The sequence below is a fragment of the Manis pentadactyla genome, chromosome 7 (genome assembly GCF_030020395.1).
Source record: "Manis pentadactyla isolate mManPen7 chromosome 7, mManPen7.hap1, whole genome shotgun sequence".
Lineage (NCBI taxonomy): Eukaryota > Metazoa > Chordata > Mammalia > Pholidota > Manidae > Manis > Manis pentadactyla.
In genome coordinates, this window is record NC_080025.1 from 104617266 (window position 1) to 104642093 (window position 24828).

Sequence of the window (24828 nt, forward strand, 5' to 3'; positions counted from 1 at the left end):
AAAGAGTCATTATGAATCAATAATACAAATATAAATATCCTAATGTGAAAAATGAAAGTGGGGGGGGCGGGATTACAGGGAAATAGGTCCTCTCACTATGCTCTTACTGGGAGAAAACACTGGTTAAAAAAAAAATTCTCCAGAGAGAAATTTAATACATATCAAGACCTTTAAAATTTTTCATCTACTTTGACACAAGAATTCCACAACTAGAAATGTAACCTAGATAAGTAGTGAGAAGTAGGTTCAAAGATTTTTGAACTTGTATGTTTATCACATTATATATAGTAATGAAGAACTGAAAGCTGAAGTCCTCATAAAAGAGGAATGGTTCAACTATGGTATTATTGCATACAATGTAGCCATTTAAATCATACCTTTTAAGAATATTCAGCATCAGGATAAAATACTCATAATAGAAATAGAAAAGCAAAATATAAGACATACTATGATCCCAACTGATGGGGAATATTTTTATTTATGTATGCATAGTAAATCAAATTTAAAAGAATTACAGAATTTAACAATATTTAAAATTTTAAATCAGGATTTAAACAATAGTTATATCTGCCTAGAAATATTACAAGTGATTTTTATTTTCTTTTTATATATTTTATTTATATTTCAGCATTATAATCTAAACATGTATTATTTTTATACCAGAAAAAAAATGTTTTAAAGTGTTAAATACTGAATGGAAATTGATTGATACTGATCAAAGTTGCAAACTGTTGTACCTATACATCTTTGGGAATAAAGATTTAAATCCAAAAAGGTGTAAAAAAAAAATACCAATTTAATCTTTCCATCAATTGTGGGTTCTGGCCTCACTAGCTCTGTAAATCAAGCTGGTTAATAAAACCAAGAATTTAGATCCAGTTCCATGTCTGATCAATTTAAGAACAACAAGATATGTTCAAGTGCCCCATGCAGGTAAGGCTTTCTTTAAATCAGGGTTTTCTGGTAAAAGAGAACAATGAACAAAACGATCTGCGATAATCTAATACAAACTGATCACCAACAGGAAAAACAGATGCAAACTGAATTTTTTAACACTAGTCAACAGCATTACTAAGTGACTGAAAATAATATTAATTACAGGTTGGCATTTTTATCACCACCTTCTTAATTTTGCATTCAAACTTCTTTCTTGTCCCATTTTTTTAACTAACAGCTTCCACTTTTCAGACACTGTTCTCAGTACTTTACATGTATTATTTCTATGCTTTTTTTTTAATTTAAAAATAATTTATTGAAGTACAGTTGACATACAGTATTATATTAGCTTCAGGTGTTTCACTTACATGTGGAATCTAAAAAACAAAACAAATGAACAAATGAACCATACACAGACTCATAAATACAGAGAACAAATTGGTGATTGTTGGAGAAGAAGGGGAGGGATGGCTGGGTGAAACAGGTGAAGGGGATAGAGAGGTACAAATTTCCAATTATAAAATAAATAAGTCACCAGGATGAAAAGTACAGCATAAGGAATATAGTCAATAATACTGTAATAACTTTGTATGGTGACAAATGGTAACTGTACTTCCCATTGAGAACATTTTGTAATGTATTAAATTGCTGAATCACAATTATTTCTACTCTTTGCATCGATTTTGTAATGTGTATTGTCATCCCCAAAAGAGAATTTTCTCAAGGGATCTACCTGAGTTTGCCAAAGAGCACAGTGCAACTAGGGATTCGATTCTCACTTTCCCGGCTCACTGAATTTGGCTTTGATACCCAGACTGTCCTCCCACAAAATATACATAGCCTGGGTTCTGTGCATTAATCCATTCCTTTCTCCTTGTTCCCCATTGCTAAATATGACACCTCCTTCAGGGTTCAGCTCCAGACTTACTCGTGTCCTGACTACAGACACATGCCTTCCCAAAAACCTTCTGCAGGCTTAGGGACACCTATGTCCCTTTATGCTTCCAAAATAGCTTTCGCATATCTCTTACCAGCACACCTAACATATTTGTAAATTAGCAGCACTTATTTATCTGTAACTTTTAAAGGGTCAGTTTTCCCTTGGAAAAGAAACTTTCCATAATCCCCCAGACGATTAGTTCCAGAAGGTAATTTTAGTAAGCCAGATATTTGCAAACAAATTATTTTGAAGTACCTCTTTAAACTGCCGTGTTGTCAGGAATTGGATTTGTAAGTGTTAATGAATGTAATTGGTTATATGAGAATGCTTCTTTTGAGAAGATGCAGTAGCTGTCACTGCTGTTTTCAATGCCCGCCAGCAGGGAGGACTTAAATGTTTAATGCATCTGAATAGACTATAAGAAGCTACACTTAAAATATGGAAGAGACATTGGTTTCCTCCATAGCTCAGGGTGCAACATCTGTCCTGCAAACTAAAAAGGACCCAATTATGCCTTAAAAGCACCATAAATATACAGCCTTTGCCTCACCTGAAGTGAGCAGCCACTGGGACAGGATTCTGTGGACAAGTCACAACGGTTGGCCTTTGAATAGCTCCCACGGAAGAAGCCCCTTGATATATAAGGGACCAAGACTGCCACAGTTTGCTCTGTCCAGCTACTCCAGCCCTTCCTTCATATGTTCTGAGGACATCAGGTAGATAAAAGGGCAGGGGTTGTGTTCAACCCTTGCCTTGTTATGAGGGTCTGGGGCTTAGCGCTAGTGGGTGCTGGCAATGAGTTCAAGCCTTTGACTGAGCTCCTATTATGCCTTTGAAAGAAACTGAAGTAATTTGAAGAAACTCAAGACTGTGCACTTCAAGGACAAAGATCTCTGTACCCTTGGCATGAGGCACAGAGCCTGGCACACAGTAGGCACTCAATAGATGTTAGCAAAAACTGTTTTTGAAGGCTCTCCTCCACATAACCCACTAGGATCAGACCCCTTACTGAGCTCCAAGAGCTGTCCATGTCTGTGTTCCTCCCTGGCATCTAGCATCTGAGCTTGATACCCCTTATCTCAGGATGCATGCCTACCTAGACTACAGCATGAACATGTAGTATGTATAGATCATGTAGTACCTGCTCAATAAACACAGATGTCTACATGAGCAAAGAATTTCAGCTTTCAAGAAACACACAGATTTCAGTCTTTGTTTTGTTTATAGTACCAAGCGTCATGACTTTTCTGCCTTGAATTTTGATGTTGGCCTCAGTGAATTTCTGTTTACCTGCAAGTTACCTGCATCTCAGATTAGTCTGAGAATTGACTGAAGGGAAACAGAGAACATGAAGGGGAGGCAAAAATGCATGTAAGGATATTAAAGGCCCTTCTAGCCCAATATGATGGCCCAAGTGGCTATTGGCCTGGCTTTACTTAGGTAAAAGAAGAAATAAATGCTGCATAGTTGTACCATATGACATGAAGTGAGGAGGGCAAGATGGCTTAGTAGAAACCAAGAAATAACCTTCACCCTCTGTAGAACCTTCATGCCAAAAAAAGAAGTTTTTTGCCATATAGCACAAAGGTCATGCTGCTGGGATGCATAGCCGCTGGCCTCATTCTCTCACACACTGTGCGTTAGATACCATGAAGATTAAAAGATGGTAGATCCTTACCTTCAGTAATTTGAATCTGTATCCTGAGATTGTGCTTCATTGGTAACACCTATAAATCAGGGGTGGCACTGCTTTGTTTTATGTGCAAAGTGGTTTAGACAAGTGTCCTGGAAGGTCCCCCAACAGCACATTACCTTTGGGCACCTTGGCCCTCCATCTCTCCCGATTGATGTGCACCACCTCGGTCCAAGTGGTTTTAAAACTCTTGTAGTCAACAGGGATGACAGAATTGCTGATGGGGGCACTTCCTTCTGAGCCAGCACTCTTGACACCTGACCGCTTTGCATCTGTCGAACTGATGCTGTTCAAACTGAAGAACAACAAAAAAAATCATACCAAAGAGGAGGGTTAGTGTTTGAAAAATGCATCCCAATGAGCAAGCCCAAGAGAGGAGTGGTTAACACTCATCAAGTTATCGTCTTGAAATTCTTGCATCCTGAGGTTTGTAATTCCTATTTTTCATATGTGACAGGTGGGAAATTCTGTATTTTCAGCAGCAAAAAAAATCAAGATTTTCAGCCTCATGTGTATCAATATTCCCCAGATTTCTTCTCTTTTGATTGCTGTCCTCTTTGTCAATATGACTAGAATCTTCTCACATGAAGCTTCTGTCTTCAACTCTCTGAAATTAAACTAATTTGAACTTGAACTTCTACTTGGTTCCACAGTTCACCCACTGTTTCTCCCCACCCCCCAACCAGTCTTCCAAGTTCCTCAGCCGCTTGGTCCTCTTTCTCTCTAGCTCCCCCTCCCACTGCCCGAGTGCCCCTGATCCCAGGATTCCCCAAGGCCAGAGTAAGGCGATTTCCTTATGTTCCTGGGAGAAGGTGGTGAGGCATAGACAGCTGGAGATTGTAAGAGACCAGTCACAAAAAAGACCCTTTTTATATGAATATTATTTTAATCTTTAAACACAGGCAACTTTGCAAATATAGAAAGTGCCATCCTTCTGGGAAACTGTAGAGCATCACATACTTCCAGGTGGCTGGATTAGTGACGGACATGAACGCAAACTCACTGAGGGACAGCTAAGGCTGACTAGACAAGCAGAGTAGGTTTCAGCCCAGTGCTTGCAGGGCTGTGAGACTCAGGAAGGAGGCTTCTGTCCTCCTTGTGAGGAGCCCTGACTGGTCCAACCACCTTGAGCATCCTGGAGTCCCACTGTCCTAATATTCCTCTAGCCTTCCCTTTTCCCAATTTACTCCTTCTGTTGCTCATTTATTCTCTTTTTCCCATTCATTCCATTTCCCTCCTTTCTCCTTTCTGACAAAGCCTGAGGTTTTACATGGACAAAGAGGAGAGGGGCAGTACTCCTAGCAGCAGAACTGCTAACGAGGACCAGGTGTCAGCTATACTGTAGCTGTACTTCCTCTGGGCTGCGCCCTGTTACAAGGGCTTCCTGTAGACTGAATAACTCACTTAATCATCCTAAAAATCTCTGAGTATTTCAATCCATACTTGCTCAGATGGGGAAACTAAGGCAACTTTCCTGACATTGCACACCTAATCAAAACTGGGTCAGGATGTTTACCCCGGCAATCTGACTCCAGATCCTACACTCATGAACTACACATGCACTCAGCCTAATGAGGTTGCAGCAGAGCAGGATTTAAAACTTCCAGGGTATTTTTTCTCTTCTACTTCATTCTCTTCCTGAACCTAGAAATGAAAGTCAGTCTCACTTCTTGTGATACCTCTGATGAGCAGTACTTTCTTTTTGGAACACAGGAGCCAGGACTGCCTGGGCACAGAGGTCAAAGTGCAGTTAGTGGGGCTGCCGTGAGCAAAAGTGCCACCCAAGAGCACAGGGCAGGCTGGGGGCTGCAATGGGTGCCTGCTGGCCTGGGTCGCTGCCTTCCAGGCCATCTTGGAAAGCATAGATGATACAACTTCAGCTCCTTTGAGAAAAGGGAAGAAGCCAGCATCTCACTTGTAAGAAGGAGGTAAACATCATCATGAAGTACCACCCCCGTCTCTACCCAAAGAACAACTCTGTCCTCATGGACAGGCCAACCTGACCCGCAGCCTTCTAGGCTCCCCACTGACCTCGAACGCCTCTGTCCTGCCCCGCCGGTTTGGGAGGTTTCATCAATGAATGGACTCACGATCTTTTCAGTCATGTCCGTGAGCACAGTGAAAGTGGGTTCCACAATGAAATCAATAAAACCTAAAGAGAAACAGCAGTGCTTCAGAGGAGCTACACATTAACTTGGCCCTTCCATATTTTGCCATGGAAGTGGATGAATCTTATCTTTCGTTTAAAATTCATCTACATAGGAGCTCCAGATCAGGTTATGAGACAATAGGTTGGTCTTATCCATCTATTATATTCCTTGATTTGAATATTATGAGTCAGTTCCATTTTTCCTACATAACTTTCCTGTGACTTTTTAGGAGATAGTTCAATAAAGTGCTTAGGAAACACATATTCAACATCCACAATGTCACAAATGCTATGAGAAGCACTCTGTAAAAGTCTGAGATGTATAACACAAACTGCCTGTCCTCAAGGAGTTTACAAGAGAGATTAATTGAGCATAAAAATGGCCCCGAGAGTCTATGGAAAGGGCCAAGGAGAGGCGCAAATAATAGCCCCTGGGAAGGTAAGGGAGGGTGGCCTGGGGACAGCTCTGTGTAGGCTGTGATGTGAGCCAAGCCCTAAGTCTCCCCACGCTAGGTGGCGGGGGATGGAATAGGCAAAGTGACAGGGATGGGGAAAAGTACAGGATGTGCCTGAGGAACAACCGGGGCTCGGGATTCTCTCCAAGTCAAGAGGGGAAGCTTGGTAAGGCAGGTCACCATCAGCTCAGGGAGGGAGGCTCCTAAAGGCTGGGCTAAGGGGTTGGGACTTAGATGGGCACTAGAAGCCCCTTGAGATGTTTGGGCATGATGGCAATACAATTTTTAAAATGTTCTTTGGGCAATGAAAGATGGCGAGATGGATAGGAAGGGAGAAAGAAGAAGGGGCTGAGGCTGAGAAATCCTTTTAGAAGCTGTTGGGCAATAGCTCAAAGGGGAGGTAAGGAAGGCGGGACCCAGTGCCGCAGTAAGGGGCTGCAGTACTGGAGCATGAGGCATGCACAGCAGGCGGTGGTGCTGCCTCTGTGTGGGGTCTGCCAGAGACCTCCAAGGGCAGAGCAGAGCACACAGGACGAGGGGGAGAATGTGGCTGGGAGAAAGACAATGGGCTCAGTTTAGTTCTATTGACTTTGAGGTATAGGGAGCACATCCAGGTGGGAGAGAGCAAACCAAAGTGGAAGAAACAGGGTCGGAAGCTGGGAGAAAGGTCAGATCTGGAACTGTACCTTTGAGAGATCCCCAGTTTGGGGAGATGGTTGATGTTGGACTAGAGTCACAGTCTCAATGGCTCAAAAATACCCAAGTGTTCTGTGACAAATCGAGAAAACACATGATCTGGAACTACTGGTTTCACTACACAGCCATGTGAAAGTTGGAAGGAAATGAAATACCAATCAAAGGAAATACAGTGTTTGGAAATGTACAAATGCCCTTTTGGTTTTCAGAGTGACTGAGGTGGAGCAATACTAACATTTAATTCCCAGCCATGGAGGATGCTAAAAGTCCTAAACTATAATTGACAAAACAAGAAATATCCCAATCAAATAGGATCATGATAAGGAAACAGTGATAACCAAATTTGTATTCTAGTTAATTGCAGTAAAATTTTACGCTGAAATTGAAGCATTTGATGACACTATCTTCACCTTTTTTTCTCCCAAGTTAAATTCAACATGTACAGAACTCACTTATCAGCTTACCTTCCAACTCTTAGAAATAGGACCATGATCCAGCCACTTAATCTAGACTGCTGCCTTTACCTCAGCTTCCCATCCAGCTGAATCTCTGATATCTTATATGTCATCTCTCACCTGGAGAGCCCCTGTAATACCTTCTCAGCATGAGAAACACTCACCATCTCTTCCCTGTAATCCTGCAGGGGGCACCCAGCTGGTTTCCTTGTCTCTAGTCTTACTCAAAATCATCCAAGTTACTGATAGATAAATATCTCTAAAACATGGGTTGGCAATTTTTTTTCTGTAAAGGGCCAGATAATAAATATTTTAGGCTTTGCGGGCCACATTCATGACAACTCCTTTTACTCTGCCACCATAGTGCAAAAGTAACCACAGGCAATATGCAAATGAATGAACTTAGCCATGTTCAAATAAAACTATTTAAAGGACTAAGTGGTTGGCCTGATGGAGGCCCATGGATTTTGGTAACCAACTCTTTTTCTAAAACACCAATTTATATATATTTTAACCTTAGTTAAAATCCTTTAGATAGTCCCTCGTATGTGTAAATACATGCTATTCTTAATACAGCATGTAATCTGGTTCTCATTTTCTCTCCACACATGTCCCTCACTTCTTTCTCCTCCTTACCCACTACTCCAGTGATATCAAACCATTTGTAATGCCCTGACCATACATGGCTGTTTTACATTTTCCTGCTTAGTGTATGCTAATCCCTCACCTGGAATGCCCTTCCACTCTACCCCGTAACACATCTCTAACACATATACCATTTGCCTAGATCCTGCCTATTTATTTCTTAAGGCTCAACTCACATATTACCCTTCTACAAGTCTGAGTCTAACGGTTTTACACAAACTATTCTATACCTGACTGTACTATGTACAAAACTCTTCCATAGCCTTGTAATACTCTAATAGATTTTGTTTTCATGACATCTTGTCTACCACCCAATACTGGTTCAAGTTCTTTGGGAGCAGGTTCCATATATAATTTATCTCTGTTTTTTTATAACATCTATTATGTGACTTACAGTACCCTACACTTAACAGAATCTCAATATATTATTATGAAAAAAATGAGTATTCAAAACACAGTTACAAAAAAAATCAATAAACTCTCATTGAATTCATATTTTGAATGATTCAGACTCTTCTGAGGTAGAAATCACTGATGATATTTAATTTATGTAGAGCACTGGTACTTTCGTATCTGAGGATTTTTGTAATGCATGCATATCATGGTTATTAGCAGAAGAAAAATTGTCCTCACCAAAAAAAATGCTGCTAAAAAATATTTTTAGGAAGAGAGGAAAGAAGGAAACACTTAAAAAGAGTCATTCCTAGAAGTAGGATCACCGGGGAAATGGGGCTGTCCTGGAACAGGACGAGAAGGAGCATCAGCGAGGAGAAACGCCGTGGGGATGTCGGGCACTGCATGCAGAGTGGGGGGGCTGCGGCAGAATGAGCTTCCTGCCACTGGTTCTTGTCACCACGTTGGAAAGTTGAGGCTCCTTTTTCTCTTGACAGGGAATGATGGAGACAGCAGAGCGTCACTGTCTAATCTTCCCATGAACCAGCCAAATTCCAGGGAGAAGGATGGGGAGAGAGGCTCCATCAACCCAACCAGCTGAGGCCCCGAGCACAGCCGACTAGAGCCAAGTTCCCAGCCCCAGAATCACTGGGAGCATCTGAGCTTGCTTCCAGGCACCCTTCTCTGGTTTTTCTTTCCATCCAGAAGACTGGCAGACACATACCTACTTGCGACTGAGCAACCATGGTCGACTTTCGATCACACAGAGGAGAAAAAGGCAGCCCCAGCTCTGCTTCTCTATCACCCTAGAAAAACAGGAGGTCATACATTAAAAACAGTAGGCTGCACCACTGAGATTTTACTTAGCAACCTCAGCTGCCATGAAAGCCACTGGTCTTTATTTTAATTATTACAATTACATTATGTAATAAGTACTTATGGGCCCTGCTCCTCAGCATAAAAAATACCAAGAGGCTGAAGGCCTTTGGGGTCCAATCATTCCATCCAACTGTAAAGGCACATGCTGTTGTACAGAAAGCCTCATCAGACAGCAATAGGTCCCCTGAGGAATATAAATAAAGCAATGCATCCTGTGGCCTAGAGCCAACACTGCAGTCAGAATTCCTGTGCATTCTTGTGTTGTCCTGGGCGCCCTGTGGCCTTTCTTGAGCCATGAACTCCTGCCAGCTGTGGACAATGTCCAAGACCCAAATTCAAACTGGACCAATTTGGGTTTTTCTCCTAGTGCTACCTAATGCCATACACAACTAGAGCAAGTGTTTCTGGGGTCTTAACCACAGGGCCCAGTCCACAATGGAAAATGGATGGAGAAATGAGTCAGTGTGAACCATTGCTTGTGTTTATCAAGTCAGACAGTAATAAAACATGATTCTCTGGCCAATACATGCTAAATCTCACCAAAAAGTATCACTATAATAAATAAGTGCTATGGAAAGTCTGAATAATGATGGAGATGATTTTTAAAAACGTGAGCCAGAAGCTCAATACTTCACTTCAGTCACACACCCAGAAAAAAGGGAAACTCATGTCACCCTGATTATAGCGAAGCTGCTCTGGCTCATTTTACTGGGATAGAAACTGCTCAGGTCAATGCCTACTGACTTGGGCTTGAGTCTGGCCTTTCCCCCACTAGCAGTGTGATCATAGAGAGTTCAGTTCATTTCCCCCCTCTACATTTCAGTTTTACAATCTACAAAATATCGGATTATAATCCCTACCTCATCATATTATGATGAAGATTAAATAAGAAAATGTATTTAAATAAACAAAAAGAACTATTATTGTTTCCTGATAAACATCTCTAATATTCAAGCCACAATTTGAGAACCATTCAGTGAATTTGTTACATATAATACATTCTGATCATAATAAATATCACCAATAAACTAACAGTAAATAAAGAGTAATAGCAATCTCCTAATTCAAAAGGTGCTTTTTCTTCCTAAGGCATGTTACCAAAGAGAAAGGATGCTAGTTCACACGCACATTTAACATCTATTGAAGGGAAGGAAAAGGAATGGGCGTCTGAGGAAGCTAAACAGTGTGGTTACAATAGGTGCTGGGGACATCCAAGGGTCTCAGGAACAGTCCTGAAGTGGCTCAGTTCCTTCTGCGCCCTTTCCTGTATAGACATTCCACGGGACAGAATGGCTCTTTTGTTTCCAAGTATGCCTTGCCGAGGGCTACTCTATCTCTCAAGTGGCATGATAAAAATAGTCTGCCCCTGAGCTATTTCCACTTGGGCAATAGGAAAAGAAGGAACAGTATTAATAACACAAGTAAATTATAGTTGCAGAGATGGGTTAGGGGATAGCTCAGCTAAAACAAAGCCCACTCTTATTCTCTATGGTGCAGGAATACAAGTTGTTTTATTAGCACATTTTAATGGGGGTGGTTAGAAGAAGAGATGGGTGAACACTAACCACTTGGCCATTAAGATGTAACACTGATTTGGATTTTATTACTGAAAATGTGTGTCATATTCAACAACTTCTCATCCCATACACTTGCACCTACCCACATCTACACATCACTTACATCTTCCAGATTTAATTGAGCTGAGTATATTCAATTATTAAAAGCTTATTTTTATATTGTGGTCATTTAACTCTCTTTGGAGGACACATACATTTATGACTTGGAAAAAAATATGTGAAAAGTAATATGGAAGAATGCACTTCTACAGGTGAATCCAACTTGACTGATACAATATTGTGTGACTCTATAACTAGTGGCCCTTGCGGAATTATTAATCTACTTTCCTCTTTACTAAAAAGGTCAATGTTTTCAAAAAAGGGCAAATGTCTCAGCTGACACAGAGGATTTTTTTCAACTAAGACATTTTTTTCTTCCAGACCAGTGCAAAAAGTAACTATCATTCCTATGATAGGGGTTAAGATAACCGACTAATGAAGTCATGTAATCAATCTGTAAATGGAATATAATACATACTTGTTGAATGAGTGAAAAGAAGAATTTGGTTAGAAACAGGTTCCTTTGGCCACTTGGACATTTCTGATAGGCAAGCTGGAGCAACAATTAGCTGTTCACAAAACCCAATTCCTTCTCCTCCTCCATTTCCGGTCCACACAGCTAAACTACATTTCCCAGAGTCTCTGCCAGTTATTGCTAAATAAGAAAATAAGAGGAGAGGGGATATACTTCCACCACGGTTCTGGCCTCTAAAAATCTTCCATCCCACCTCTCCAGGTTCTTCCCTCTTCTGTTGGCTTGATATATACAAGCTACATGGAAGCCATGGTGATGGGAGAGTCTGGGTCTAAAATCACTGCTTATTACAAACCACATGCCAATCGAGAAACACTTGTCCTGTACAGCATGAGTGGATAATACACTTCCATTTGATGTGTGCTGCTATACATTTTGGAGTTTGTTTGTTACAGCAGCAAACCAAGTAAGAGAAACAAAGGTTATTTCTACATTGGAAATTCACAGGGCAGATGGCATCTCTCAATGCAAGAGATTTGAAAGAACTTAAGATGACATCTCAAATGAGTCTTTTCACATAGAGTGAAGAAAAAGTATTTGGAGAAGCAACAAAAGCATAAAGTCAAACAAATTATAGCAATGTACATTCTTCCAGGAGAAGTTACAAATATGAGGTATAAGAGAATATTGTGATTTTGCATTTAAGATAGTAAAGATATCTCTGCCCTTTCTTTTTTAAATTTATATTTATTTAAGTATCATTGATATATAATCTTATATTGATTTCAAATGTACAACATAGTGGTTCAACAGTTACCCCTATTATTAAGTCCTCATCCCCATCTAGTGCAGTTACTATCTGTCAACATAGAATGATGTTAAAGAAACCCTGACCTTTCTTCTCAGAAATTATCCTCTCAAAACAGGAGAACAAGAAACAGAAACACACACGTAAATACTAAGAGAAACTGTAATCTCAAATCAAAACTATATGAGGAATGGCTGCCAAATGCTACAAATACCAGAGAGAGGTGAGGTAAGATCCCCAGAGAGGCCCATGGCTGCAAATCTCAGATAAAGCTTAAAGAATATAGTTCTCCAAAGCTTACTCAGATAGGAAAAAATCCACCATCTATAACATGGGAAAACGGACGAGGCAGCATGTGCTGGTGTGAGGAGCTACCCTGGACCCAGTTTGGCCCACAAGGAACAGCAGAGAAGGAGAAATTGAATGAGGAAACGTACAGGCATGGCAAAAGGATACGTGGGTGATAGAGAGCAAACTGTGAGCAGCTCTACAACTGCTGCCCACTGCTGGATGGAAAGAAAGAAAGGCTAACAGACACACACACAGACACACACACAGACACACACACACTTACAAAGCCTCATAATAACACTGTGGAGAATCCCTGCTGGTTTAGAGTACTGCCGCTCCAGTTTCTCCCTGGCACATATCTTCTACAAATAGTTGGTTGAAAAATAGTGCATTTCACTCAAAGGCAGTAACTAATAGTAATAAAATGAAGAAGAAGAAGATGGAAGAGGAAGTGGGGGGAGTGCAGGAGGGGAGGGAGGAGGAGAAGGAAGATGCAGCATTACCACCACTACCAAGGAAAAATCTTGTGAAAAGTTACCTCAAGTGAAAAAGAAAAAAAATATCGGAACAGAAAAAATGTTTTCAGTAACAGGTAGGGAACACTCATCAGAAAAAACAGTGCCACCAAGTGATGACCAAACATATTGCTACAAGTGGAAAGAAAATCTTGCAATCATCAAGCACAAGGGCTCCGGGAAACAAACGCTAGCAGAGCTCAGGGAAGAATCAGAGAAAGAAAACAGAACCATTACATAAATGAGGATTGCATTAGAAGCAGCACAAAGGACAGCTGTTCTTGATGACAGCCCAGGAAGGAGCATGGAGGTCATCGATGAAAGGAGCAGGCCAAACAAGTACCACTGAACCAAAGAGTTAAAGAAGAGAAATGATAGGCAACATACAAATCATTGCTTTCCCTAAAGAAGAGAACTAAAGAAATGGAAAGGAAATCACTGGAAATCTTATTTAATTAATATCACTTGAACCCATGGAGGAAAAGAACCTGCCAGGTTTGAAGAAAAGCTACTATAGAACAATCATTCTTGAAATATATCCTGGTGATGTCATTCACAGGGCTTCAAAGGTAAAGAAATAATCCTTAGGGCACACAAGCAAAAAGACTTATCACCTAGATATGGAAGTAATTCTAGCACAGTCTCCAATGTTCCATATCAACGTTCACAGGCAGAAGACATGTGAGTGAAATCTAAACAAGACCTCAGGGAAGAAAGTTTGATACAAAATAACTCTTAACCAAGAAAACTGTGACACAAGTATAACAGCAATAGAACAATTAGCAAGTGCCCCAAAATGTGGTTTTATTAGCACTTGTAGAAGAACCACTTGAGGAACAACTTTGGCCAAGTGATAGCTGAATGAATCACCCATGGCCAAAAAGGCCAGCACTGAGATGAACAAAGACAACAACCAGAACTATGCCTCTGCCAGACTCGTTTTCCACCTTTCTGAGTCATATTGTTTTGAGTATGTTATTTGTAAACAATATATTGTACATGAGATAGAACGCTCATTTAGAAAACCAAGACAATTTAGAACTAACATAGCCAACACATTTATGACAGGGAATTCATTATGTTACGGAAGGAAAATGGAGAAAGATGTTGGGAGGTAATGAATAAACACTGGCTTTCCTATCTGCTATAGACAGGTAAAGTACATCATTTAAACCTGATATATAAAGGAATAGACCTATATTTAAATAATAAAGGTACAAACTACAAGAATTAAGCAAGTTGATAAAATCACCTAAAATCAGGTGTTAGGGAAGTGGCAAATGGAAGGATTTTACTAACTTTTATATCAGAGGGGCAACAGATACTACATAAATAAATAGAGGAAGTTAAGTTTTCATTATCAAGTTAGCCACCAGAACTAAAAATGTAACATAAAAGTTCCAAGTCATCAGAAGCAATAAATATGTAACAAATCACATGACGGGGCCAATATTCTAAACTATTTTTTAAAAAGCCATAAAAACAGAACACATAATAAAAAATATGATGGAACCTAAAACCAAACGCTCTTGTCATTTTAATGGATGTTAATGTGGCTGGTTTCAAATAATAAAAGAGAAGAATAGAAGACTGGCTCATAAAAGAAGTTCAATTGTATACAGTGTTTAAAAGACAACAAAGTGTCTCTGAAAGTTTAAAAAGTAAAAAGTTTTGCAAAGACAGGGGTCATGTGCTTAAAATGAGATGAATTTAAATTCTAGATAAAGGCATTAGATGAGACAAAGAAGCAGGCTTTAGTGATAAAGGCTACAGGAAGCTAGGAAGGGCTAACAGTTATGAATATCCAAGAAGCAAGTAACATAGAATCAACATTCATGAAGCAAAAATCACACTACACAGAAAGAGAAACTAATAGAAATACCTGTAGCTCAGTATAGATCAAATTTTTAAAAATGATATATAACATACTAAATGACATAATAAGGGAGACACACCTAGTATTCTTTGAATTCTATATCTTGCAAGTAGGAATTAAACCTGCTTTTCAAGAACCATGACCATTTACAAAAATTCCAACTCTATAGTAGGTGACAAATGAATTTCACAATAAAATCCAGTGAAAAATTCCTTGATCAAATTTCAACAAGCACAAATTAATTACAAAACCAGAAAGCAAAGGAACCTACCTTTATCTGAAACAACTCTTGGGTAAATGAAAAATCTAAACTGAAATTACAGAATATTTAGAAAAGAATGATTGTGATATGCTTATCAGAACCTATGAGAGTCATGAAAAGAAAAAGACAAATTCCAAGCCTTATATTTTCTAATATTAAAATACAATGAAAATAAACGAATTGATCATCCAACTCAGGGAGTTATTAGCAAAGGGACAAAATAATCTCAAGAAGAAGAAATGAATTAATAAATGAAAACACCAATTAAGACATCATAAAATAAAAAGGAGACAAAATGATCAAATAATTAGCAGTTTCATAGAGAAGAAAGGGAAAGAACACTAACATAAGAAATGAGAAATAAAAATGGGGACGGAACCACAGACACAGAAGAAATTAAAAGAAGTGCAGAAGTTGGCAAAACATAAAAGTATACAACAATACAAAGAAATGAACCTGAAGGCTTTTATATATATTTACCAAGGAAGCACACTTATGTTTCTTTAAAGTCTGTATTTAATTGAAAAGTACCCTGAGGCAGTGGCTTGGATTTTGTAAAATATGGTTATAAAACTGAAAATGTAACTTACTCTTTTAGCAAAGCATGGAAGGTCTGGTCTAACAGCACTGAAGCTATGCCCTTATTTTGAAATATAACCCAACTTCCAAATGTAATTTTTTCAGAGATTCTGTTGTCCCATTGAGATTTCCCGTTTGAACTGTCCAGTTTAAAATCTATAGTTAAGGGCTGAGGCAATATTTCTCCTACATGGGTTATTTACAATGGCTTATGACATCTGGGTTAAAATATTAAGTCAATAAAAATAATTTACTGAATCATAATTACTAAAAAATAGTTTCAGTCCAATGAACTAACATTTCATTTCCAATAGGCAAGAAATTCAATATGGCTATTTTCACATCATTTAAAGCACATTTTCGTTCAATTAAAGAATATGTGTATGCAAACAAGATTTCCAAGACTAGAAAATATGTTCACATAGTTATGTAATTTCTCATATTCCCTTTTTCAAAATTAAAAAAGGTATCATTCCAGCTTCTATGAGTTAGCTATACTCTACCTTTGACTACAGAAGAAATACTCCTAGTTGTAGGGGGTGTTATTATACAAGCACTTAACAAAGAATGCATGTGGTAAGGGGAGTTAATATTTGGAGAAAATCCTCTCAAGTAGCCTTTGGAAAAATGGTTTAAAAAATAACCCTTGGTAAAGGATGAATTTGCAGAATCATTTTGGTATGCATGGCAGGGCTACAGCTGTACAGCTCTGGCTCCTCTCACACCACTGGATTCCACTTGAGAACTATTCTTGAAATAGTGGGACCAACTGATGACTCTGCAAGGGGAGATAGCCATGGGCTAAAGAGGGTGCCTGCTGGTGTAATCATATAACAGCTCAGGGGTGCAAATACATACAGGAAATGTAGAATATTAAACGCTAGAACGAGCTGAAGAAAACTTCTAGGCCAACTTCCCTTTAAGTACTCCTCAACCCCTCAACAAAGAAATCACAGATAAGGCCATTGGGAACTAGAAGAGTGATTTGATTAGTCCTGGGCCACGAATGAGTTGGAATAAAGATTCTAACTGGATGTTGTTTAATATGTTTAACTCTAGTCCCACCTCATTACTGATGGTGGGTATACTTCAGAAGAAAAAACACACCCACATAGATACCTTCATTTAAACTAGAATTATAAGAATAAGAGTGATCACAGGAGTAATTTGCTTCCAAAATTCTGAGTAACCAGTAAAATAGTGTACTTGTTGTTACTTTAGAGGACAAAGCTGAGACCACTATTAGTAAGTAGTGTTTTCTGGATTCCCAGTGGACTCTGACTCTGTGGGAACCTCTCTTCTTCTCTGTTTATGAGTCTATTTCTGTTTTGCTGGTTTGTTCACTTATTTGTGTTTTTCAGATTCCACATATAAGTGACACCATATGGTACTCATCTTTCTCTAACTTTTTTTACTTAGCAAAATACCTTCTAGGCCTATCCATATTGTTACAAATGGCAAGATTTCTTTCTCTTTCACAGCTGAAAAACATTCCATTGTGTATGTGTACCACATCTTCTTTATCCATTCATTTATCAATGGACACTCGGTTGCTTCCATATCTTGGCTATTGTAAACAATGCTCCCAAAAACATAGGGGTGCATATATCTTTTCCAATTCATGATTTTGTTTTCTTCAGATTAGATTCTCAGAGATGGAATTGCCAGGTCATATGGTATTCTATTATTACTTTTTTGAGAAACCTCCATACTGCTTTCCACAGTGGCTGCACCAGTTTGCAATCCCACTAGCAGCATATGAATGTTCCCTTTTCTCCACATCCTCACCAACTCTTGTTATTTGTTCTCTTGTTGATATTAGCATCCTGACTGGTGTGAGCTGACTTCTCACTGCAGCTTTGATTTGCGTTTCCCTGATATGAACCTCTCTCTTCAACTAAATAGTGTTAACTGTATTAACTTGACTTAACTGTAATTTAAGTCCCACAACCTACATGTCTTCTTGCCTTCAACTTCAGGACCTCATGTCTTCAAGGTGATATTTTAATGGAAACTCTTCTTGAAAAGACACGGGTCTGAATGGTACACACTGATGTGCCTTTCTATTTTTCTATTTCTGCGTACCTTTTTGTCCTTAATTTTAAAGCACTGTATACCCACTCAAAACTCTGGTTATTTTTGTAGAAAACACAACCCTGTGTCTCAGGATGTACTTAAGTTTAAATATAATTGGAACAGTGGCTTCTAGTGATTTCCTGACCCTGAATGGCCACACCTGACTGTGGAATTTGACATCATGGCTTATCTGCTCAAAAGAAGTAACTCATGATGATGGTGGGTATACAGATGATTGTAACAGAAATATGAGTTGAATATTAACATCTTAATCCCTCAGTATGATGCCAAGGCAACCATCATTTGGCCAACTCATTAAAAAAAAAAAATCACAAGGAAAGTAACCAGATGACAGTTTGACAAAAGACTGCCAAAAAAAAAAAATGCTTTTTTTCCAAACATAAATGCATAGAATAGAAACACCATCATGTTCTGAGAAGCAGAATCTGGGTAAGATTCAAACCAGGAACATAACCAGGAAGCCAAAAAAAAAGGTGGAGAACCCTCCTTCCCCAAATAAAATTATTTTAATCTCATTAATCTTTATCATAGCACTATGGAAATATAAAATCCAGAAAATATCCAGGGATGAAAACCCCGAAAGATAGCACAACCAAGTACCTGTCTGAAGAACTCCTCTAGCAGTGACATAGTCCAGCGGTGATGGAGCTCCCACGCTTTTGCCGGATGGCTAATGTCTGCTGTGTGCAACATCAGGGACAGTGCTTTGGGCTTCTCAATTCTGCAAACCCAAAGGACCCAAACATACCATGACCACCCTTTCAGAACCTCAATAAGAGTTAAGAAATTATCAGTTTTTTAATCGCTTCCATTCTCCCATCCAAACCCTGCTTCAGCTGAACTGGGGAGAAAGTGTCATTGCATCCCACAGCTGGGATATTCATTGATAGGTCTTCCTGTTTATTGAGGTGGACACCTCAAAAATTGACTCAAAATTATTTCTGGAATGAACTGCATCATTCAAAGAGACAATAAGGATCCAAGAGTCCCTCACTGAGTTTTATTTGTTGCCTCTGCATTGGCCTCTGCATTGAGTGGATCTTTGACAACTTAGATTCCCACAGGGAAATATTTTAAATTCTAATTGGGGCAAATCGTTACCAGCCCTATTATTTATTTCAAAACCCTGATGAGAACCGATCTTTGATGTGTACAATTCTCATGCTCTCTCCTCGGAACGTGCCCCTTTCATAAGACCATGCAATAAAGTTCTCTGACATGGACAAGTACCAGTTCAAACACTTATACAAACACATGAAGGCACAGGTCCACTCACGCTTCTGGCTGCTGCAGAGCAGTCTTCATGGCTTTGATTTGTTGGAAATGACAGGACATATCTGTGGCCATCACCATCTCAATTACCAAGGTCCGAAACTCTCTTTCAGGGACACCCAGGGAGAAAGAAAAAATGGAAAGTAAAAATTCATTTATGTTTTGCCACTTCTAGTCAAAATCAGTTAAATAGTTGTGACATTTCTAATCTAACTTGGGCCTTTTAGGTGGGCTTTTTTATGAGGAATAAATGAAGGTTAAGGATTAACTAAATCATTTGTTAGGAGGATGTTATATGGAATGTACACACCATTTGGAGAATTAACTCACAGGAAAAATTCCAGAGAAAGTGATAGTGTGGTAAAGCATTCATTCTTTAACTGAATTCAAAGTTTCAAGAAAAAATTCATTTGAAAATCACCCTAGGAGGTTGACTGATCATCCATATTGCATTTTGGGTTGTAGGTTTTAACACCGTAAGGTCCCCCAGGCTTCACCTCTTCATTCCTCTTGTCCTTTCCCTGATACCCTGCCAAACACTGATCTTTCTACCTTCTCTAACAACTTTACTAAGTGGAATTTACAAAGAAGAAACTGCTTCCAGAAAAACTGTAGAATCCAGTGAGTTTAAACAGTTGAATAAGCTTTCAAAAACACCACTATAATCATACCTAACATTTCCATCACCCTCTCACCCCTTTGCAAGTCACCCCTCCCTCTGTCCACAGGCCACAGGCAAATTTTGATCTTTATATGTCTCTAGATCATTTGTATTTACTAGTTTTATATATATGTATGTGTGTGTATATATACACACTATATATACAAATAAATACACATAAACACAAAGCAGATGTGTGTGTGGTGCATGTATATACATGTACATATGTGTTATACATATATATTAGACTAGACAATAGATATATATGCACATATGTACCCATGTATGTACACATACAAAATGTGTTCTTTTGTTTCTTGCTTCCTTTATCAGCATAATGATTTGTAATTCATCCATCCAGTGATTTACCAATAGCCCTTTTTTTTTATTGCTAAGTGGGTTTTCATTGTACAAGTATCCCACTATTTATCCATTCACCAGCTGATGGACATTGGGTTACTAGATTCTAGTTTTGAGCAATTATGAATAAAGCTGCTATGAGTATTCATACACAAATCTGTGTGGATATGTTTTCACTTCTCTTGGGCAAATATCTAAGAGTAGAATGTCTGGCTTATCAGACAGCTCTCAGTGTTTAATTTTATAAGAAACTGCCAAGGATTTTTCAAAGTGGTTGTATCACTACATTTTTGACTCTCAGTGTATGAAAGTTCCAGTTTTTCTATATCTTTGTCTACTTTTACTACCATCAGTCTTTAATTTCAGCGATTATAAGGGATGAATAATGGTATTTAATTATACTTTTGATTTGTATTCTTTTATGACTAATGATGTCAGGTACCCTTCATATATTTATAGACCCTTTGTAATCCTCTTTTTTTAAGGAAAATCTCTGTTTCAAACTTTCCTTTTTAAAATTGGGTTGTTTGTCTTTTTTTGAGTTATAAAAGTACTTTTATATTCTGGATACAAAACAAATCTGATGTAAGAAATATGTGTCATACAGGGAAGGCAGTATAGCACAGAGAAGACAAGCAATGACTCTATAGTATCTTACTATGCTGATGGACAGTGACTATAATGGGGTATATGGTAGGGACTTGATAATAGGGGGGAATGTAGCAACCACAATGTTGCTCGTATGAAACCTTCATAAGATTGTATATCAATTATACCTTAATAATAAAAAAAAAGATATCATGTCTAAATGCTAGGGGCAAACTTAAATGAGTGCAAACCCTGGGGAAGAAGATACTGCTGAAAAGCACACAATTTAAAGGAAATGTCTGATGCACTATACACCCAAACGGAATCTATCAGGTACTACTTTTGCTTTCCTAGAAAGACATAGGATACTAACCATATGTTACCTTTGAGTTAATGGGTTTTCCTTAGAGTACTAAATAATGTTAATAGTTTACTTATGAGATAATACCATTGTCTTGGGGCAATGTATCTAAATGGTAATAAAATATGATAAAATAATAAAACTGTTTTTAAAACTGTTCTTTAATGAAAATACAGTAGAACACTAATTCTATGTAACTTAAATTTTAAAAGTCATCAAGTACAATTTTTTCTTTACCTATAGACTCCCCCAAAATAGGAGTAACAAAAAGCATGGCACTAGAGACTAAAATTATAAAGAGGTTTCCACTGAATGAGGACATCATATGCCTGTGATACACCATGATTTTCATTCAATTACATTTCACTCTCTTTGAGATAATACAGTACTCAATAAGGAAAACATAAGAACAGCACATAAACAGATTTCACTAACTCATATTTTTTCAAGTGACTAGTTTGACTTTTTTAAAATTCTCAATTCACCTATTTTTGCTTAATCACTCAATATTACAACTTGTTTTGATCAGAGGTGATATTCAAATTGTTCACAACTAGTACTTCACAAATACCCACCAATAAGAATGCAGAGTTAATGATAAACCATTAGGATGGTTACACTGGTGAATATTAGTGCATTCCAGTGTGAACGATATAATCTGGTGTGTTCCAGTGACTAGGTTTAGATGCTACCTAAGCCAACCTCACTAACAGCGTAGTAGATTGACGAGTAAATAAGGCTTAACATCACAGTACAGTGGAAACACAAATAATATAGCTAAATTTTTGACAAACTTATAGTTAGATAGTAGAAAAGCCTTAACAAAAATAGGCAATAGAGGTGGAATATCTATGCTTTGAAAATATGTTAAGAGGCAATTATGCCCATCAAAACATAATTCCCATGTCCCCACAAATCCCCTAGTCTAGCAATATCTGTGCCTTATCTGAAAGCAATTTGACAAAGTTCATCAAGAACCTTGAAACAATACTCTTTGATCCATTAATTCTACACATGAAAAAAAAATGTTTAGAAGATGTTCATTGTAGGATTCTTTATAACTAAAATACACAAACACACTCAAAATAAAAGTAATTATAGGGCTTCATAGATGGAGTATTATGTAGCAATTTAATATGGTATTTTGATTACTAGTGGGTAGTGACCGTAAGAATGTACCTCACAGGTTACCAACTACAGAAATTATTTGGCCACGGGCCTTAGCTACTGCATTCTGAAAATTATGGCCATTTTTCCTCCAGGGCCATGCTTCATGGGTTACTTCCAGCCAATGGCTGAAGGCACCCCTTCTTGAGAGATGTGGGAGTCCTCTGATGGCTGACTTTGGCTCAATGATTTCCTGACAGCCTTGCCAAACTTTCTTTAACTGCATGGGAATCTAGGATGCTTCTACCCAACTTTTTTTCCCCAGGATCAAAAAAAAAAAAGGCAATTATACCACCTTTGGAGCACTTTATTAGATTGTCTTAATAGCAGGAATATATGCTATCTAAAGACCTCATACAAATCCTTGCAAATCAGGATGTACCTGAACATGCATGAGGCTGTTCTCTACCATATGCAAATCTTCTTTATACTTTTACCAACTTTAAATTGGAGAGAGGGTTCCTTTTCTCCAGAAGATATGCACTGACTAACTGAAAGGCTCTGCATTTTTCAGGTGCTGGCTGAATCTGCTTTTTCCAAAACAAATTCAAGCCAAACATTCCTTTATATTTTAATAAATGAGAGCTGCATTAGAAACTAACAGCCAACTATTACTAAAACTCCATTTCTGAGTTATTGTTCAGTATGACTTACTTCCCTGAATTCTTGCAAAATGGCTAGAATAGAGATACTCAGGAAATGGTTGATCATCTAATTGAAACATGAGTACTATTTTCATCACTGTAGATTCAGCATTTTGTAAGGATTTAAATGATTTTGTCTATAAGCTTTGAAACACTTTGACCTACATTTACAGCTACAGTGATTTGCAGGAGTTGCTACATATGTCACAAAGCATGCTAATTATATCATTTATTATAATCCTAACCAAATCACAGGGTACACAGTATTATCTATTTTCTAGAAATTAAATTTTAAAAAGGTGTGAAGGGGCTAAGTCACTTCCTAAATGTCACACAGCTAATAACTGTTTCCACATTCAAACTCGGGTGTGCCTGAACTCAAAGGCACACAGTGTCACTGAAGCAACAGAAATAGGTGCCCATGACTTTTTTTTAAGTGTCAGAATAATCTCCTTTGCAAATTTTGGAAGATTTTTTTAAGAAGTTCAAATCACCTATAAAGTCAAAAACAACTTGTTAAGTGATACAACTCAGATTTAAGAGGCTAAGATAAGAGCAACATAAGTTTCTAAGGCAACAAACAGCAAATATTTCCAAAGTGCCTACAACATATTTGAATATTTGTGTCAAGAAAAGAGAGACAGAGAGAGAGAAATAAAAGAAGGAGAGGGAGGGTGGAATGCGGATGGAGAGAGACACAGATAGCAATAAACATTTCAGATAGGGTATTATTTCTCCAAAAGAAGTGTAATTTGTCTCTCCTCTCAGTTTCTTTCTTGGTCTCCAAACCTCTCTCTTGTCTCATCCTTACCTCCAGTCATCCTTTGAGAGGTTGATCAAAATATTCATTTCCTCATCCTCTTGCAGAAGGCGATAAGTTGCACTTAAGTGATGATTTTCCAAAACAGACCTATCATTGTACAGAATAGCTGGGTCAGACCTGAAGAGAAAGCCAAGCAAAATAATTTGGGATGTTAAACAGTGGAGGTTTTTCAGGTAACTCTCTCAAGCAAGAATGCACCTTCTCTTTTTCCTATGTTTAGCCATTATCTTTGACCCCATGTCATTTATATCAACCAATAAGCTAAAACCAACACTACAAATTATCAGTAGTTGTATGTATGGTATTTTTATATGTGGTGTATGATATGTGGGTGTGAAATACATGATTTCCAACCTGAGAACTCTGAAAACTATTTTATAACCAGATCCCAATCTGCAAAAGTGTTTTTTTTTAAATGTGGGTCAAATAAAAACTTCCTTACATTTGCCAGAATGACTTTATTATTTTATTTTTATTTTTTCAATGGAAGAATTTGTTTACTTATTTTAGTTGTAATTCTCTGAACACATACCACCTGGTAGGTTCAGTTTGCAAGTTCCTCTGGTGGTGGCTCGATCTCAAAATTTTGCCATGCAGAAGCCATATGTGAACAAGTGCAAGTGAGCAATGTAAGGATTACCTGAAAATTGTTAGTCACTTTCTCAAAGACCAGTCCACCAAAACACAGACCTGTACACTATTTCAAAATCTTTAATTTAATGAAACTTAGATTATTATATTACAGCTGTTTTCTCACCAAGGAGGCTGAGTCCCAGGGATATAAAGGGACTTCACAGAGCCCTACAGTGGCTAAATTTGGATTGGGATGAAGTTGAGGTATTCTGACAATTGGACCACTGCTCCCCAAGATTGTCACTGGCCAAACTTGGAGACCTATCAACCATACCTTTAAAGTAATAACCTTAATATACCATCAAAGGACAAAGAACCTGGTCATAGACTTAGTTTTCTGAATTGGGATCACACAAGATGCTTTGGATCAAGTTCTGTTACAGAAGGCCAATGCTTTCATTTCACTCTGAACCAAGCATAACTGACCCACTGGAATTTTCCCACTCCTAGGGGGGTAACACAAAACATGCAAATCCTGAGGTGAAAGATCTAATCTTATATCTGTTAAGTAAGTAGAGCGCCAACTGCTGTATATTTTGTGATATTAAGCTATTTTCCA

At 38.3% G+C, this 24828-nt stretch overlaps 1 protein-coding gene across 7 annotated transcripts in view; it reads right to left on the minus strand.

The window, feature by feature from the left end:
- Window positions 1-24828, minus strand: part of PDE1C (phosphodiesterase 1C) — a 479464-nt gene that overhangs the window by 67790 nt on the left and 386846 nt on the right. For all 7 annotated transcript variants that reach the window (XM_036897373.2, XM_036897377.2, XM_036897376.2 and 4 more), the window contains 6 exons: window positions 23625-23753; window positions 19037-19138; window positions 18361-18481; window positions 9087-9168; window positions 5601-5721; window positions 3689-3864 (listed from right to left, as the gene is read on the minus strand). In XM_036897373.2, the coding sequence (XP_036753268.2) occupies window positions 3689-3864; window positions 5601-5721; window positions 9087-9168; window positions 18361-18481; window positions 19037-19138; window positions 23625-23753 (731 nt within the window). The remainder of the gene's footprint in view (window positions 1-3688; window positions 3865-5600; window positions 5722-9086; window positions 9169-18360; window positions 18482-19036; window positions 19139-23624; window positions 23754-24828) is intronic.